Below are 18,538 nucleotides of genomic sequence, written 5' to 3' on the forward strand. Positions count from 1 at the left end.
CCTTTCACAGTGTTTTTTCAGTTCATAGAATATATTGTCACTTTTTTTGATGGCCTAGAAAGGTCTTATTCAGCATTCGGTTGAGCCCCCCTCACTTGTTATTTCTGGTTGAAAAAAAAGAACAAGATGAGGATGGCTGAAATGCCGAACTTGAGACCTCAAAAGGGCAGTCCACAAACCACTGGGGGATGTCACATTGACTACGTCCACTTCTTACAACCAGTTTATGGTCAGGTGTAGGGTTGGGGGGATTGGGGCAGCACGGGAATTAGGCGTTATGATCGATGACTATCTCTAGGTTTTTGGACCATTAGGAAGACAAAGGAAACAGTTTGTGTATGTCACTTAAAGTGCTCTCTCTCTTCACAGGCCTATCGCCCATGTGCCAAACGAGCCTCCATCCTCTTCTCCATTCTAAACGACATGGGCCGCATTGACCCAATGTACCAGTTCTCACTGGACGCCTACATTGACCTGTTCAACCTGAGCATAGAAAAGACTATTGGCAGCAAAAAGCTGGAGGAAAGGATCCCCAACCTCAATGACTACCACACTTATGCAGTATACAGGTGAGTCAGCACTTTTAATAAATGCGCATGCAGGTACCGATGAGTCAAGCGAGTCAGAAAATGTTTTTGTGCACAGAGAGAGACCATGATGTAGAAACAAGCTGTATATGCTGACAACAAAGCTTTACAATCTCCCAATGGGAAAGCCAGCAATGGAAGTGTCTTGCCCGAGGAACCTTGACATGAGTGGACCTGCTTCACTCCCTTGGCCACAGCTGTGAACTGAGACATAGCGCTTACTGTAGCAAATAATTGTGTCCTTGATAAAAATGTTTTTCATATCTTATCAATTCACTTATTGGACTTAAATTATTCTCATATTATCAATCAAAAACAAACACTATGCCTTTTTGTTTAGCTAACTCCGTATTTTATCCTCTGCAGGTACACGTGTCGTGGTCTGTTTGAGTGCCATAAGCTGCTCTTTAGCTTCCAGATCTGTGCCAAAGTCCTGGAGGTGGCTGGAAAACTCAACCTGGATGAGTACAGCTTCTTTCTCCGAGGAGGACTTGTGAGAAAATGCAGTACACACTCAAACATTTCGTTTTGGCCTAATTGGATTCAGAATAATCAAACAGGACAAACCTTTTATTCTCAAACGCTGGGAAATACTTAATGCCCCAACATTTTTCCTGAGTATTTAAATGTTGAGCCATGTAGAAGTTAGTTTTCCCCTCAAAGATAACCACCATGGTGTAAACCCAACACTCCCATAGCCATTAGCAGTTCGGTTTTTCAAAACCTTCCTGGCCTGGTGCTGTATGATTGATGTGTTAATGGGTGTTTAGACAATTTATTGAATCACCGATAGAATGATAGTTTGACAACTGATTCTTTGATGGTGTGCTTCTAGGTACTTGATAAGGAGGGTCAGATGATCAACCCCTGTACGAGTTGGCTGGTAGACTCCAGCTGGGACAACATTACAGAGCTGGATAAGCTGCCCAACTTCCATGGCATCAAGGCTTCCTTTGAAAACCCCAAAGACTGGAAACTTTGGTTCACCAGTGCTGAGCCAGAAAATACCACACTTCCAGGTCTGTTTGAGTTGTGGGAAGTTTTTCTCTACGATGAACAATAAAGTTTAAGCGTACTCGACTGACATTGTTTTGCAAAAGGTTGACGATATAGAATTTATTCGTACCTTCAATTATTAATGTATTTGTCAAGTGTGTGTTCATTATATCCTTTGCTCATGACCTTTTTCACATTTCACGTCAATCATACATCTTCCCTAATTACTTCCACACCTTGCACTCTGATTTTTAATTTGTCCTTCTAGATAATTGGGAGATTAACTGCAATGAGTTCCAGAAGATGCTGATAGTGCGCTCTCTGCGTCCGGACCGTGTCTCCCTATGCGTCACCTCCTTCATCGTTCACAACCTCGGCAAACACTACGTGGAGCCTCCTGTTCTCGACATGAAGGCCGTGAGTGTCTGCTGTTAATCCCTGTTACTTCTTCTGTCTTGAATATTAGATGTAAAGCTTTGAATTTGAATGAAACAAATGTTTAAAACATTTAATTTGCATTGTTTTGTTTGATTTCAGCTTACATTCTCCTTTATTTTTGTGTCCCTCTCTGCTACTCTCTCTGTTCACTTTCCAGGTTGTGGAGGAATCCACCAGCAGGAGTCCTCTGATCTTCATTCTGTCTCCTGGGGTGGACCCCACAGGAGCCCTGCTGCATCTGGCTGAGGCCTCTGGTAGGAGCAAGGACTTCCATGCTCTCTCTCTGGGCCAGGGACAGGCCCCGATCGCCAAGAGCATGATAGAGGAGGGTGTCAAAAATGGTACGACAGCAATTGCTCTGTCTTTCTGCTCGTGTCAGATTCATTCAGTGGCTAAGAAGTGTAACTTGTTCTCCCACAACTGATTCGTTGAGTGTCAAAAGTCCCATGTGCTTGACAAAGTGTACAAAGTACTTTTATTATGCGTTTTCCTTCTCTTGTGATTCTGAAATATGAACAATCTATACAGGTTAAATCGGCTTATCTGAAGCCCTGTGTTTCTCTGCACCAGGTCACTGGGTGTTTCTTGCCAACTGCCACCTCTCTCTTTCATGGATGCCCGAGCTGGACAAGCTGGTGGAGCAGCTACAAGTGCAGGAGCCTCACTCCAACTTCCGACTCTGGCTGAGCTCTTCGCCAGATCCCAACTTTCCCATTACCATCCTGCAGGCTGGCATCAAGATGACCACTGAACCGCCAAAGGTCCATGTGCTCACACACACAGATTTCCAGACTCTACATAACTTCTATATGTCATACATGATATACATGTCAACAAATCAGTTTTATTTGCACGCACATATTTCACAGTAAGATCTGCTTAGTGGCGTTAACACTGCCCCCTGTTGTTTTCAGGGCGTGAAAGCCAACATGAAGCGGCTGTACCAGCTGGTGACGGAGTCTCAATTCACCCGCTGCTTAAAACCCGCCTTCTACAGGAAGATACTCTTCTCCCTCTGCTTCTTTCACAGCGTCCTGCTGGAAAGGAAGAAGTTTTTACAGCTAGGCTGGAACATTGTCTATGGATTCAACGATTCTGACTTTGAGGTCAGAGCTTTATCCTAAACTAAAGGAAACAGCTGAAGGCTGAAAGGCTACCCTGTCAGAGTGTTTGTTAGACTAATGGATAATGACAATCTACTTCAAATGCATGGAACTATTTATTGAATCTGATCTGCGGTCTTTTGCTACATGTCTCTCCCCTTTTCCTATCTGTCACTGTTCTTGCCCATAAAGGCATATAAAGCTTAACAATATATAAACATATATTTATATATCTAAACATAATGCCTACTTACTTCCTTTACTCCTTTACCCCCCCCCCCCCCCCTCCCACCCAGGTGAGTGAGAATCTGCTTAGTCTGTACCTGGATAACTCTGAGGAGATTCCCTGGGATGCGCTGAAGTACCTCATTGCTGGGGTCAACTATGGAGGTCATGTAACGGACGAATGGGACAGACGTCTTCTAACCACATACATCAGTGACTACTTCTGTGATGCTGTCGTGAGCCAGCCCTTATTTAAGTAAGGCACTTTTACACACACACATTTTTTTATTACACATATACATGTATATTTAAAGAATAGGCTGTTATAGCACTCCATACTTTCAGGCAGAATGTGTTATAGAATGTTTTCATATTGTCAGTAAGGCAGTTTATTTGTAGACCACATTTCAACAACCATGCAATTCAAAGTGCTTCACATAAAACCATTTAAAGCATCAAAACATAACGTTAAAGAAAACAAGATTTAAAATCAATCTCATAATTCATTAACACATTAAAAACAGTCAAAAAGCAAGAAATAGAATACATGTTACAGTGTAGTAGTGAGATGCAGAAATTGATTGATATCCTTGAATCTTCTTCAATTAAAGGCAACAGCAAACAAAAAGGCCTTCAATCTGGATTTAAAGGAGCTGAGGGTCTCTGAGGGTCTCAGAGGGTCCCTGCAGGTCCTTGCGGGTCCCTGAGGGTCTCAACAGACCTGCAGCTTTTGGGGACTTTGTTCCAGATATGTGGAGCAGAAAAACTAAATGCTGCTTCTCCATGTTTAATTCGGACTTGAAACAGAAAGTAGACCCGTCCCAGACGACCTGAGGGGTCAGGATGTACACTAACTTTCTATGTTTTTGTCATTTATATTGAACAGTTTTTATTTTTTAAGCTATGTTTTTAAACCACTTACTTCTGATGAGATGAAAAAAAATATCTCCAAGGGAATTGGGAATTGTACACCAATGTTTCTGAATCCCATCATATTCATGTATCACTGACATTGTATTTTGTCACCCCCTTTCATCTGTCAGGTTGTCCTCCGCAAAATCCTATCACATCCCCCTTGACGGCCCCCAATCCTCCTACACTCACTTTATCAGCATGCTGCCGTCCACAGAGCACCCTGATGTGTTTGGCCAGCACTGTAATGCAGACATTGCGAGCCAGATCGCCGACACCAGGACGCTGTTTGACACCCTGCTCTCCCTGCAGCCTCAGGTCACCAGCGCTACTGCTGCAGGGGCTAGGTCCACTGGAGAAGATAAGGTGAGGGAGAAGAGGAGGGAAGAGATGACTAGTTTAGTGGAAATACACAACTTAATAGACGGGTATAAGATGAGACCAACAATTGAATGACCTTTTAAAAAGGTCAAAGCTTTTCCAATAGAACTTCCTCACCCAGGTGCCATATTAACATGTTTTAAATGACCTGTAGATGTTTTGCATTCAGACTTAGATATATCTACTGAAGTCGAAGTTTTAAAAGTTATCTTTGGGGCCCCCTCCCCATCCACAAATTATATTTTCACCATTAATGAAACTGGATATTGTATAATAAAGTACTTTCTAGTAGATTTGTAAATGATCTGCTTTTGTACAATGTTTGCAACGTGCCTCCAGGTATTAGAGCTGTTGGCAGACATCCGTGGGAAGATCCCGCCATTGATTGACTACGAGGGCACCAGGTCCATTCTCCAGGACAGCCTCTCCCCTATCAATGTAGTCCTGATGCAAGAGATCCAGAGATACAATTCTCTGCTGGAGACCATCATGTAAGAACTCTGTGTGTATCAGTCCTGGGTTGGGGCCACCTTAAGTAAGATCAAACTATATAGTAACTTGGAAAGACATTAGCCTGTTTTCCAGATACATTAATTGCAATTGTCAATTCTTACAGAATAAGGTTTAGTAAACCCTTTTCCAAAATGAGCCATATTGGCATGTCTATTTGGTGGTAAAACCAAGTGTATTTGAATTCAATGTAAAAACCCAAACCAGTCATTTTCAAGTGAAACCTGCTACACAAAGATCCACGAGCATAACAATTTCCCAATAACCTTTATTTGTACCTCTACTGTATGTCCAAATGCACGGTAGTCCCAATAGACACAGACTAAGAAGAAGTGACGACTCAACATCTACAGTAAAAGGGGGTAAAAAATGAGACGTGTGTATGTGTGTGTGTGTGTGTGTGTGTGTATGTGTGTGTGTGTTTGTGTGTTAGTTCCTCCCTGGCAGAGCTGGAGAAGGGGATCAAAGGCTTGGTGGTGATGTCCTCCAGCTTGGAGGAGACTTTCCGCTACATCCATGACATCCGTGTTCCACCGCTGTGGGAGAAGGTACCAGACCCACCCCTCACTTGAAAATGTTCACGCAATACCTCGACACCTACATCATGAGTGACCGCCAACTGCTGGAAGCATGACATTACTGGAGATTTCAGCTGTCTGTCTCACTCTCTCTGTCTCACTCTCTCTGCACACCAGGCGTACCCTTCACTGAAGCCCCTGGCAGCGTGGACCAGGGATCTTTGCCTGCGGGTCAGTGAGTTTGCACGCTGGGCAGAGACGGCCCAGCCCCCCAACCTGTTCTGGCTCTCCAGCTTCACATTACCCAACGGGTTCCTCACCGCGGTGCTGCAGTCCTCTGCTCGGCAGTACAACGTGAGCGTCCACACAGCCAGGAAGATGGTTCCCCTTCATTAGGGAATACCGCTTGTATTGTCTTGAGTGGCCATATGTAACATGAAAGGGGTTCCCAGTTAACTGTTTAGACACAAAATAAGATGTTTGGATAGCTAAAATGCTTTAATATATATCTATATTTTATTCTCAATGTTTATGTCACAGTACACATAATACAGACATAAAAACACACTGTTGACAGGAAATTATTCTGCATGGTGTGATTGGTGTCATGTATGCAACACATGAAAATCATTTGTCCTTTCCTTTCAAGTTACAAGTAAACTGACGGGCACATGTTTAAAAGGAGCCTTTAAAACATGTTAAATTGAGATTATACAGCTTCTAATGTGTAGAATATTGAAGTTCAACCTGCTGAACACTTTTCTCTCACTCACTTGAGTCCATAAATTAATCTCAACATCTTGTCCATCCAACAATTAACATTGTGTCTACCTGTCCTTCCAGATATCAGTGGACACGCTGTCTTGGGAGTTCATAGTGTCCACAGTAGATGACAGGAACCTCATTTACCCGCCCAAGGTGACCCCCCCCCCCCCTCTACACACATTTCCATTTCCAAAAGGATGTCAAAAAATTTAACATCACACCACTTTTTTTCTTTGATCTTTCATGTGTCATGTACACTTTACATTTCATTTCATGTCATGTACACAACACATTTTAATTCCTCAAATTGCTTTTTTTATTCTTTTACAAAGCACGCTTACATTTCTAGTTTTGAAATATGTGAAAACATGTGTTCATCTGTTGTGTTGCTCCCTCTTTGTCTGGTAGCTCTTTCTGTCCAAACTGATCTGTCTTTTTGTCTTGTACTCCTTCTACCTGGTTTCCACTATCTTTCTCTTTGCCCTAACCCTCTCCTTCCTCTTTGTTTTCCTCTTTCCCTTGTTTCTACCCCTCCCAATCCTTTTCTTTCTAAGTTCCATTGACTTTATAGCATGGCGACGCAAAAATGTCACCTGTTTATACTTCCATTTTCTTCCTTGTTTCCCTGCTCATTCCCTCTCCTCTCTGCCTTTTAGGATGGAGTATTTGTCCGAGGTTTGTACCTGGAGGGGGCTGGTTGGGACAAGAGGAACGCTTGTCTGGTGGAAGCTGAACCCATGAAGATGGTCTGTCCCATGCCCACAATCCACTTCAAAACTGTGGAAAACCGCAAGAAGGCAGCCAAGAGTGAGTTGTTCTTTCCTCCATCTTCCTCTCTTGTTTTGTTTTATTCTCTTTTGAATGATTCATCATAGGATTCTTGTTTTCTCTCTCTGTGTGTGTGTGTGTGTGTGTGTCTGTGTGTGTGTGTGCGTGTGTGTGTGTATAGGTATGTACCTGTGTCCGTGTTACTACTTCCCGGTGCGTTCTGGTGGGGCGGGCCGGCCATCTTTTGTGGTCGGTATAGAACTCAAATCCGGAGCTGTGACCCCAGACCACTGGATCAAGAGAGGGACTGCTCTCCTCATGAGCGTGGACAGCTGAAGGCCTTAAGGCACACTCACACATTGAGCCTGGCTCTTTTATACTTCATGTTTATTATTTATTGATGAAGCCGTTTCTGACTTTCTCTGCTTTAAAAAATAAATTCTTATTTGTAACACAAGGCTTTAATAAACAGCAAGTGAAATAAAGAATGTAAACCATGTGGGACTTCTAAAATGTATTTATTGCATTCTTTTACATGTTAAGGTTGTCAGACAAAATACTGGAAAGGTTTTTTTCTCTTCTTGTTCTTGTTTCACTCCTTTCTGGGCTGTCAGCCTCTTCGTAGACCTGCATCAATCTTTCCATCAGTATTTTCTACTCATACTCAAACACCCACTCACATACTCGGGGAGTAGTCTCCGACTGTGAAGTGCAATGTTTCAATAGAAACTTGCTTCTCTGTAACATCTGGATCCAGCGACTGTCAGTCATGGCAATCTGATGAGCTGTTATTCATTGTGTGACAACAGTAATGGACGATAAAGAAAAAACGTATACACAATATGTGCTAATTAACACCATTGGAAACCAGCACTTCAGTTTTAGAATACATTGAATTCTCAATGTTTTTATGAAGCCCATAATATATCATGTTCTGGCTTTACAAACTTATTGACCAGACGTCCTGGAAATAAACAATCAGTTACAATCTTTATCTGAACGGAAGTCTGAAAACTGGCAGTTTTACATTCATAAACCAAAGAATGATATTTCAAGTAAACTAGATTTGTTCTTGGTTTGGCACACTCTTACAGCCGTCATTTAAGGAGGTAAAGGATATGTCATGCTCCCCCAGGCTGAAAAAGAGAACAGAGGGAGGCTGCAACTATATGAGAAATAAACCTTTTCAAACAAATGAATTAATAATGAAACAAGAGTGGAGGAGCGTACCTCCCCAGTGGAGAGGAGTCAGCCGGAACTCTTCAAAGGGAAGGAGAGAAAAGTGAGCCGGGGAGGAAGAATGGTCCAGTAGTGAGAAAGGGGGGCAAGAGAGACAGGTAAAGGTTGTATTCAGACGGAAGAATTGGCCTCCTGAAAGACAGAAGAAAAACCTTTCTCAGGGTTTAAGAGCCTATCAGACTCATGTCTGTGACTGTGCCCACATTGGTGGTCTCTGGTTGGATGGGAGATGGAGGGGGCACTCAGCCACATGCTGAATTCACATTGTTCCTCATGGAGGATGGAGGTCGATTCTTCAGCTGAGGGTTTGAATATTCAATACCCTCCGATTCCAGTTTTTTTATTGTGTGTTTTTTCTCTGCTGACGTTCATTCATTAAGGCTCTGTAGTTATACGTATAACCATCTGATATTAGCCTAGAGTTATTAAGCATATTCATCTAGCAAACTATACCTACCTTGGAGTATTACAATAGCAAGTATAATTTTATTGCATGTGTCCATCCAGGCAAATTGATGGATACAAATGTTATTAATAAAAAGCACATGATGCGATTTTTTTGTAATCATCCAAAACAATGTTCAGTGTATGTGTATTTTTCCAAATAGGTCACTGACTAGACGTGCGATGCATTGAGTGCGATCCCTTTCCCCTGAATGTTATGGTGTTCTCGCGCCTCTAGGTGGCGGTAACGCGCCTATAAAATGATTTGCCAACCGTCAAAAATAAACGAAGAAGAAGAAGTAAAAGCCGCAGAAGAAGATAGAAGAAGAAATCGGCTCCTACTGCAGCGTGTTTTTAGTTTTCTGACACCAAAGTTAATCAAAATGATGTATAAACAGCGAAAGTGACGAAAGAAGAAGAACAAGAAGAGGAGGAGCGTCTGCTGCACGTTTCGCAAATATGAAGTTAGTGTTTCTATCGCGACAGTAAAGAAGAAAGACGATCGTTATTGCTGCATTCAAGCTAGCACAAGCACTCCATAGTGTACACATTGCTTGTTGCTAGCGTGGTTACATCAATCATAACCCACTTAGTTAAACTAGCTGACGTCATTTAGCTCAGGGAACATTACACCTGACGCTGATTGAGCTGAGATTCATACACAAGTGTGTTCACTTTGTAGCTGCTGCACGAAGCTCGCATCGTTGCGGTGCTTTTACACAAACACAAACACACACACACATACACACGCTCACTCACACACGCACGCGCACACAGTTGCAAAGAGGCTGCACGTCTCTGCTCTGAGCCTGCGGTGTGTCTGAAGTCCGTTGTTTGTATTCATCCTAGGATCAACATCGAGGGTCTGTTGGTGTATTTCCCATACGACTACATCTACCCGGAGCAGTACTCCTACATGCTCGCGCTGAAGAGGACTCTGGACGCCAAGGTGGGTCGTGTTTGTCAACTCTGGGATTAGAGAGCGTTGTGCAGCCAGGCGACAGGCGACTTTTCTTTGAAGTAAAAGTAGTAATGCCACAGTGTAGAAATATTCTGACATACAAACATACGATGATCTCATAGAATACGATGCATTGGTGTGGATGAAACTAACCAGCTGTATAAAAGGGTTGACAGGTGGAACCTTAGCCCCTCCCATCAGTGTATGAATGGGTGTGAATGATGTCATGTAGTGACGGGTCCATTTACCATTTTAAAAACATCTACAGATGTAAAGATGGAACATACACATTAATGCAGCAGTGATATTGATCCAGAAAACATCGCTGTAAATCACTGACGGGGACATTTTACTGCACAAACATTAATCAAGGGTGGAGTTTAAAGGATTTTCAGGTTTTGTTTTGAAGCCACACGCTATTAATCTTTACGTGTGTCACTGTTTATGTTCAGGGTCATGGAGTCCTGGAGATGCCATCGGGAACCGGGAAGACCATCTCTCTGCTGTCCCTCATCGTTGCCTACCAAAAGGTGAGTTTAGCTGCATTTTCTTTTGACTTCTTGTTGCTTCCCAACAGCCCATAATAAACGCTCTCGCTCTTTTTCAGGTCTTTCCTTTGGAAGTGACCAAGCTAATATACTGCTCCAGAACAGTTCCAGAGATTGAGAAGGTGAGTGAAATGTCAAATATATTCACACAAATTGTAATTCAGAGATTTAATCCCAGCAACATTATTTTTCCCTACTGCTTAGCAAGTTAAAATAAAACAGTAAAAAACATTTTAAAGAAGGCTTGAGATGACGTGGCGTATATTTAATCCGCTGTCTTATCAGGTTGTGGAGGAGCTGCGGAAGTTGATGGAGTATTATTCCAAGGAAACTGGAGAGGTCAACAACTTCCTGGCTCTCGCCCTCTCCTCCAGAAAAAACCTCTGCATCCACCCGGAGGTACGAGATTGCATACGGCACGAGGCAGAGCACAAACACACTCACACACTCACACACACACACACACACACACACACACACACACTAACATGCTGATCTTACAGACACGCAAACAAGCTCTCTGTTGTTGTTCAGACATCCTTGGAGGAAACCCTAGAAACTGGACCTCTTAGCACTTTAGTTGGCTGAAAGGATTCAATGTCTCCTTGGTCTGCTTCTATCAAGGTGAGCGCCTTGCGCTTCGGTAAAGAGGTTGATGGGAAGTGCCACACGCTGACGGCATCATACATCCGAGCACAACAACACAGCGACCCCGACCTGCCTGTGTGCCGCTTTTATGAGGTAAGAAGTCACCTGTATGCTAGTATTTTTGTGATGGAGTCGCTGCTGATTGGTTCACTGCAGCAGTCTGCAGCGCCAGGAGACCAACACCTGCAGTCTATTCGATACTGGATGCCCTTACTGTCTGGTTAGCAACTGTCACTAGGTTAAAGTGAGAGTGGGATGTTCAGAATATTTGAATAATGAGGATACTTATTAGTCATTTATTGACTACGTACTATAGTGGACCTCACGGGTAAACACCCACCCACTCCGGTTCGTGTCCGCAGGATTTTGATGCGGTCGGCCGACAGGTGCCCCTCCCCCCTGGGGTCTACAACCTAGACGACCTAAAGGACTTCGGCAAGAGGAAAGGCTGGTGTCCGTATTATCTGGCACGCTACTCGGTATGTCGCACTAGACGCATGTTTATTATATATACAATTTTAAAAAGCTTTCTTAGTATTTTGGCACTCGGCACACACATCTGGAAATACTCTGACGCAGTTGCTCTTCACTGAAAGAATAATAGTTTTAATACCTAAAGATGCTTCACACGGTTGGTGTTGCGTCGCTCACTTTGTCCCATCTCTATTTCCTCTCAGCTCATGCATGCCAACATTGTGGTGTACAGTTACCACTACCTGCTGGACCCCAAGATAGCTGACCTGGTGTCCAAAGAGCTGACCAAGAAGTCCGTGGTGGTGTTTGACGAGGCTCATAATATCGGTGAGGAGAAGAATGTTAGTGCAGTCAAATAAATATATTGCGCAACCGGACGAATACCAGAATGGTCGACGGTGTAAAGTCCTGATCCAAACTGTCCAGCTCTTCCTTTTAAAACATTATACTTCTTTTCACATTTTTTTTGTCAATGTTTCTTTTCTGAATTTGTTTTTATTTGATTATTTATTGATTTATTTTCTCCTGCACCAAAACATAAAAAACAGGCAAATTCTTCCGTGTCTTGAGGAAAGAAAAACAGATTCTGAAATTTAGGGATAATTATTGTTATAAAGTAAATGACTAAATAAATGAAATGATATCCACTTCTGTTAATCCCCAGAGGGGAAATGCTGGTGCTGCAGCTGCACAAAGATAAATACAGATACAAAGAGGTAGTTTAAATAATAATATAAACGGACTTGTTGACTTGCTCTTTTATATGTGAACAGCGTACACCAGAATTATATGTGATTAAGTAATGACACTTAGTGTTGTCTGAATAAATGAAAGCAACATTATATAAATATAATATATACAGAAAGTAGTATGACATATATTCACGTTAGAATATAATATACTACGTACTGTAAAATAGTGTAAAGTGCAATGTAATAATAGAGTGTAACATTTAGTATTGTACAGCAGTGTAACATAACTCTTTTTGCTCATCATATTGTCGTCATACCAGCATTTCTTTATATCACAGACAGGGAAAACAAGATAAATATTATTTTTCTCACTCCATTATGTATGACTGAGCACACCCTATTCCGTTTTAAATCACTATAAATTATGATGAAATGACGCATGCTATTATTGATGGGCGAACTCAAGGAGGAGCTTTAACCGTTCTCCCCGTGTCGCGTTCTCTCCTCAGACAATGTGTGCATCGACTCCATGAGTGTGAACATCTCCAGACGAACACTGGACCGCTGCCAGACCAACGTGGAGACTCTGCAGAACACCATACAACAGTAAGAGGCACAGAACACACACAGCTCTGTTGTCTGGGGCTTTTTAATTTTTTCCCTCATACATGTACGATATAAATCATAAACGATGATCACTGACGTCTGCCAACTTAAATGTAAAAATGTCACCTGTCAAGTCTTGGACAGCACTCCTGCATTAACGTCGTTCTGTACCGAGTAAAAACTCCCACCAGTTTGTAAAATGTGTTTTTCTGACTTTACATTTATTGATGTTTGTAAAGTCATTATTTTATAGGCTAATCCAGGCTGCGGCAAATGTTCACAATTTGTAGAACATTTTTGCACCCAGTCTTTTAGCATCACATCACATGGGACCGAATCACACCACGAATTAAATATACTTTACATCCTATACTTTATACTATAATGACGGGTAACCAGAATGGAAATAATTCTGGCACTAATAACCTTTGAGAGTGAGTTAAACGTTGGAGTTGGGATGTCTCCGTTATTTCCACACGATGTGCATCAAGAGATGAGTGATGTCATTTCTGCCCCGCCTCCTCTGCTGCCTGATAGGATAAAGGAGACGGACGCCACCAAGCTGAAGATGGAGTACAGCCGTTTAGTGGAGGGGCTGAAGGAAGCCAATATTGCCAGGGAAACGGACGTCTACCTCTCAAATCCCGTGTTGCCGGATGAAATTCTTAAAGGTACGGCCGTCCAATTCATTTCTTAAACATAAAAAAAAGTTTTAAACACAACTCAGTCTCCAGAAAGTGAGCGTTGCTGTTTCTCTCCCTCCATTAGAGGCGGTCCCTGGTAGCATTCGCACAGCGGAGCACTTTGTCGGTTTCCTAAAACGTTTCCTGGAGTATCTGAAGTCCCGTCTGAGAGTCCATCACGTCGTACAGGAGAGCACGCCGCAGTTCCTCAAAGACATCTTCGACAAAGTCTGCATCGACCGCAAGCCCCTCAGGTCGGTGCCGACTTCAGCTGCGCATCGCGCATTTGATCATGTGATCATGTACCGACTCAACTCGCTTGCTCTTCTACTCTGTTACTCTCTTCCTCATTCATTCCCTTCTTCGCTCTCCTGTTCCCTCATTGGCCGGGCAGCTTCCTCATTCGGGCACGTTTCCTCTCCCTCATCTTTTCTCCGTCCCTCCGTGTTCTCCAGGTTTTGTGCAGAGCGGTTACGGTCGTTACTGCGAACTTTGGAGATTGCCGATATCGCAGACTTCTCAGCTGTTACTCTCATCTCTAACTTTGCTACCCTGGTCAGCACCTACAGCCAAGGTAGTAGAACACTTCTGGATCTGTATTGTTAGTGCTGTGATCTCCGCCAGGAGAATCATTTGGCGTCCTTGCTTGTGTCCGTGAGTGACTGTGACCCTCTTGCTGTCCACGGCTTATCTCGAGTTCTGGCTGCATGCTCACGGGCCTCAGAGATCTGCACCCTGATGAGAACCCTTCTAGTTTACAGACTAGTTACAGTGAGATGAGCGGTAGACGTCACATTTACTTTCTTCCGTTGATTTCTTTAGTCATTAAAACATTGTTTGTTCAGTTCTTAAATCTTCTTGGCTTAAATTTGATAGTTCATGTCATTAAACACTATTTCTCTCTGTCCGCTGAAGGTTTTACTATAATCATCGAGCCCTTTGAAGACAGAACTCCAACCATCGCAAACCCTGTGCTGTACTTCAGGTCGGTAAAATACACAGAGATAGCTTTTAAAGTTGGGAAGCGTCATTAACATTTGTGTCTTTGTTGCTTCTCTCAATGCGAGAAAATCCACTGATTATTATGAAGACCTGATCCGATCTGTCTTTGTTCCCCTCTCAGCTGTATGGACCCGTCTATTGCCATCAAACCTGTTTTTCAAAGATTTCAGTCAGTCATCATCACCTCGGGGGTAAGTTAGTTAGATAGTTAGTTGCTTGGTTAGTTTAGTTGGTTAGTTACCTCTCTGTGCCTTTCTTCTCTGTTCAGTCATTAAGATTTTTGCCTTTGGAGAAATGAAAGGTGTCTCTATTTCAATCTACCTTTAGTCCTGTTAAAGCAAAGTTCCCTTTGGGCCCTCCTTCACACCCCTGTGAACCAATCCAGATTAGTCTCTATTAGTCCCTGTACTTTGATGAATTGCTTTGTTTTCATGTTCCAGTACCACAGTTAGGAGTGAATTATCTGCATTTTGCCAACCCATCTGTTCTGGAAAGTTATTAGTTTTTCTGTTTCACATTTGTTGCTCAGACAAATGAGTTCAGGTAGTCGTGCACTAATGAGACATCTCTGCTCCCATGTGGACTCTTCAGACTCTCTCCCCACTGGACATCTATCCCCGAATCCTCGACTTCCGCCCTGTTACCATGGCATCCTTCACCATGACGCTGGCACGGACCTGCCTTTGTCCTCTGGTGTGTAACTACTCTGACACACACACACACTCACACACTCTGAGACGAGGGCTGAAATGAACTAATTGTGTCAGAAAAACACTTTTAACACTTTTATATTAAATATATATTAATAGTGAATTGTTGGAGACTGTGTCCATGTTGTTTAAGTTGTTGGTCTCACATAGATTGTCGGCAGGGGAAACGATCAGGTGGCCCTGAGCTCAAAGTTCGAGACCAGAGAAGACTTTGGTGAGTAGAGATGTCATTATTTATTGCATTATATCACCGGAACGATGAAACAAAATATTTATTTGGGGAGATTTGCAGCTATGACATATTTGGTCTTTTTCAGAATAACATATTTGTTTAAATAAAACGTCAGTAATGTGTCTCTTCTTTGTTTCCAGCTGTGATTCGTAACTATGGCAGCCTACTCCAAGATATGTCTGCGATCGTTCCCGACGGCATCGTGGCGTTCTTCACCAGCTACATGTACATGGAGAACATCGTGGCGTCTTGGTATGAACAGGTAGGCATCCTAATTAATTAATTAACCAACTTCTAACCACAGTAGCACTACGAATGATACTGAATGAAATGTTTGCGTCATAGAAACAGAATATACTATTTAGTGTAAGTTGTATTCTTTGTGTTTGCTTGCAGGGGATCCTGGAGAACATCCAGAGAAACAAGCTGATCTTCATCGAGACTCCGGACGCTGCAGAGACGAGCATGGCCCTGGAGAAATACCAGGAGGTCAGAGAGACACCCGTCATCTCACTTTATACACATCGTTAATAAAGGTCTCACAAACATCTGTTATTGGGAGACAAAACATCACCACGGTGCTAAATGAGTATTGAGGAGGCGAAACATGGAGGACGCAATGCCTGTGCCATTTGGCATCACTAGGAAAGGATTTAGAGCTGCAACCAATTATATAAGTTAAATATATAAAAGTGAGAAAAATATGGAAATCATTTCAGAGGCTTAAAACATGTGATTAATTGCTTTAATGATTAATTGCTTCTCAAAATAGTTGATCGTTGCAGTTCTTGAAAAGCAATACAGGCAGTCGTGGTGATAGCTTATCTTCTTTTGTCTTTTTTGACATGTGTCTGCGTCTCTGCTCCTCAGGCGTGTGAGAACGGCAGAGGAGCCATCCTGCTGTCGGTGGCCAGGGGGAAGGTGTCTGAAGGGATCGATTTTGGTAGGCGGCACGTTGCTTCACAGATTCAGTCAAAAGAAAAGTTCCCCGGAGTCGTGTGGAAGGCCGTTTACCAACGTTCACTGTTGTTCTGTTTGCTGTTCAGTGCACCATTTTGGCCGGGCGGTCATCATGTTCGGAGTGCCTTACGTTTACACGCAGAGCCGCATCCTCAAGGTCAGAACTGTCACTCACCCGCATTTTAAAATCCACGATTTTTTTTTAAGCCGAGTCACAAATCTTTAACGTCCAGGTTGAGTCGGGTCACAGTACCGCGAGTGCAAACCGGACTTCCAGCAACAACGCCACAATGAAATATATCATATTCTATTGATGAGGAAAACATTGTTGTGGATGAAATCTGAATGTGTCCTCACTGCAGAATAAACTATTGAGTGTCTCTTAGAAAGGCAGAACTAAATGAGTGAACAGGGGAGTCGTCACCATATCATATCCATATGACGAGCACAGATCTTCTCTGTTTGAATGTTTTCAGTGTTTCCGGCCACGCAGCTTTACAATCCCTCTCGCTCTCTCCTCGGCGTGTTTCAGGCTCGTCTGGAGTACCTTCGCGATCAGTTTCAGATCCGAGAGAACGACTTCTTAACGTTTGACGCCATGCGTCACGCCGCCCAGTGTGTGGGCAGAGTCATCCGGGGCAAGACGGACTACGGAATCATGATCTTCGCCGACAAGGTACGGGCAGGGCCTCGGGACAAGCCGATAAACGGCCTTCAGGTTTGGTGATCTGGTGATTCTTCGGAGTGAGACCTCTCCCTCTCCCGTCCGCAGCGCTACGCCCGAGCAGACAAACGTGGGAAGCTCCCTCGCTGGATTCAGGAACACATCAGCGACAGCAGTCTGAACCTCACCGTGGACGAGGCCGTCCAGCTCTCCAAGCACTTCCTGCGTCAGATGGCTCAGCCGTTCAGACAGGTACGACTAACGCCTCTCTTTAGTAAGCACTTGCATCTATGCCCCGACATTATGTTTGGATCGTCTGGATGTATCGATGTGATTTAGCTGGTCAAGTCACTGACCTCATGTCCTTCCTCCTGAAGGTAATACTCGGGAACGCCACGAGGGAATTTCTTCAAATTTGCCACAAATATCCACATTGACTCCAGTGATTAGACGTTGATGTCACAGATCACTCTGATCTCACAACACAACATTGTAACTAAGAAGATAAAATAATGAAGCGATGTCACTTTGGACAAATATGGATGTAAACTGCATCGAGACGTGTTGGCCAAGGCCAGCAGCCGCTTGGTGGTCTCTGGTAGAGAAGTAAAAAGCCCGCGTTGAACAAAACGGCTTCAAACTGTATCTTCTGTCTGAACGTCTTTAGAGCTGCAGTTAACGGCGTGATTACTCCAGGTCCCCAGCAGGCTGAAGAGGGACGAAGCTAGACACACAACGTTGTTGAGCAGGCGGTCTTTGATCACCTTCTCGGTTTCCTAACATTTAACGCTCTCTAATAATGTCTCTCCAGGAGGACCAGCTGGGTTTGTCTCTGTTGACTCTGGAGCAGCTGGAGTCGGAGGAGATGCTGAAGAAAATCAGTCAGATCGCTCACCAGAGCTGAAGGTGTCAAACACATTGTGTAATGTCGTCACCCGTTACTGTGACTTTAAATGGATGTACGGGCTTCATCAGGGCAGTTCAAGTAGATTTGCCTCTTCCTTCTCTTTGTGGGAAAAACAACCATGAAACGTCTTCAAAGCCCACGCTGGCCCAGCTCTGGTGGTTACAGTCACTATCGGTGAGTATTCATCACACAGCTCCGGAGGTCTGAGTTACTTCCTGTATTTCTGGTTTGAGCACCGCAGCTCTTTACGTGTATTTCATGTCAGATGCTGCAGTTTAATGGGGATGGGTCTCACATTTGTTTACTCGATACTAGAGATCACTCACAGATGTACTGTGAGAGGATATAGTGAGGACTGTAGTGTAAACAAAAACAATTAAAGGGGAAAAGTTCATGTTCCATATAGCGTCTCATACAGACGAGACTACGTTCCTTTTGCCGCTGTACAGTCCACTAATACTGAACTTGAATTTTTGTATCTGTTATTCAACCAGGAAGTTGGAATATAAATGTTTGTATTCAACAGTTGACTTGTGTTGTTTCTTCTTAGGAAAGAGGTCCAGAA

At 43.3% G+C, this 18,538-nt stretch overlaps 2 protein-coding genes across 2 annotated transcripts in view; both read left to right on the top strand.

The window, feature by feature from the left end:
• Window positions 1-7,702, top strand: part of dnah2 (dynein, axonemal, heavy chain 2) — a 56,126-nt gene extending 48,424 nt beyond the window's left edge. The window contains 15 exon segments of the mRNA XM_056441240.1: window positions 370-569; window positions 954-1,080; window positions 1,423-1,606; window positions 1,852-2,000; window positions 2,179-2,362; window positions 2,592-2,782; window positions 2,936-3,127; window positions 3,421-3,605; window positions 4,393-4,627; window positions 4,982-5,133; window positions 5,586-5,700; window positions 5,848-6,024; window positions 6,514-6,588; window positions 7,092-7,242; window positions 7,385-7,702. Of these exon segments, the coding sequence (XP_056297215.1) occupies window positions 370-569; window positions 954-1,080; window positions 1,423-1,606; window positions 1,852-2,000; window positions 2,179-2,362; window positions 2,592-2,782; window positions 2,936-3,127; window positions 3,421-3,605; window positions 4,393-4,627; window positions 4,982-5,133; window positions 5,586-5,700; window positions 5,848-6,024; window positions 6,514-6,588; window positions 7,092-7,242; window positions 7,385-7,539 (2,472 nt within the window). The 3' untranslated portion in view covers window positions 7,540-7,702.
• A 1,525-nt stretch (window positions 7,703-9,227) lies between these two features.
• Window positions 9,228-18,496, top strand: ercc2 (excision repair cross-complementation group 2). Its single transcript, XM_056440864.1, has 23 exons — window positions 9,228-9,350; window positions 9,736-9,835; window positions 10,300-10,377; window positions 10,455-10,517; window positions 10,681-10,794; window positions 11,020-11,136; window positions 11,406-11,522; window positions 11,721-11,844; window positions 12,719-12,815; window positions 13,353-13,486; window positions 13,584-13,752; window positions 13,954-14,072; window positions 14,414-14,483; window positions 14,622-14,691; window positions 15,092-15,193; window positions 15,361-15,424; window positions 15,583-15,704; window positions 15,839-15,931; window positions 16,313-16,385; window positions 16,489-16,559; window positions 16,935-17,078; window positions 17,175-17,318; window positions 17,878-18,496. Exons 1-23 carry the CDS (start codon window positions 9,346-9,348, stop codon window positions 17,968-17,970), a joined length of 2,283 nt encoding a protein of 760 aa, XP_056296839.1. The 5' UTR covers window positions 9,228-9,345; the 3' UTR covers window positions 17,971-18,496.
• The last annotated feature ends 42 nt before the right edge of the window (window positions 18,497-18,538 follow it).

Source organism: Pseudoliparis swirei, chromosome 20, assembly GCF_029220125.1.
Source record: "Pseudoliparis swirei isolate HS2019 ecotype Mariana Trench chromosome 20, NWPU_hadal_v1, whole genome shotgun sequence".
Taxonomy (NCBI): Eukaryota; Metazoa; Chordata; class Actinopteri; order Perciformes; family Liparidae; genus Pseudoliparis; species Pseudoliparis swirei.

Bases quoted from the DNA above. Each gene is read 5' to 3' on its own strand.
- ercc2 (XM_056440864.1), top strand. The intron at 9,836-10,299 runs GTGGGTCGTGTT...GTTTATGTTCAG, and splicing joins AGAGGACTCTGGACGCCAAG to GGTCATGGAGTCCTGGAGAT. The intron at 17,079-17,174 runs GTACGGGCAGGG...TCCCGTCCGCAG, and splicing joins TCATGATCTTCGCCGACAAG to CGCTACGCCCGAGCAGACAA.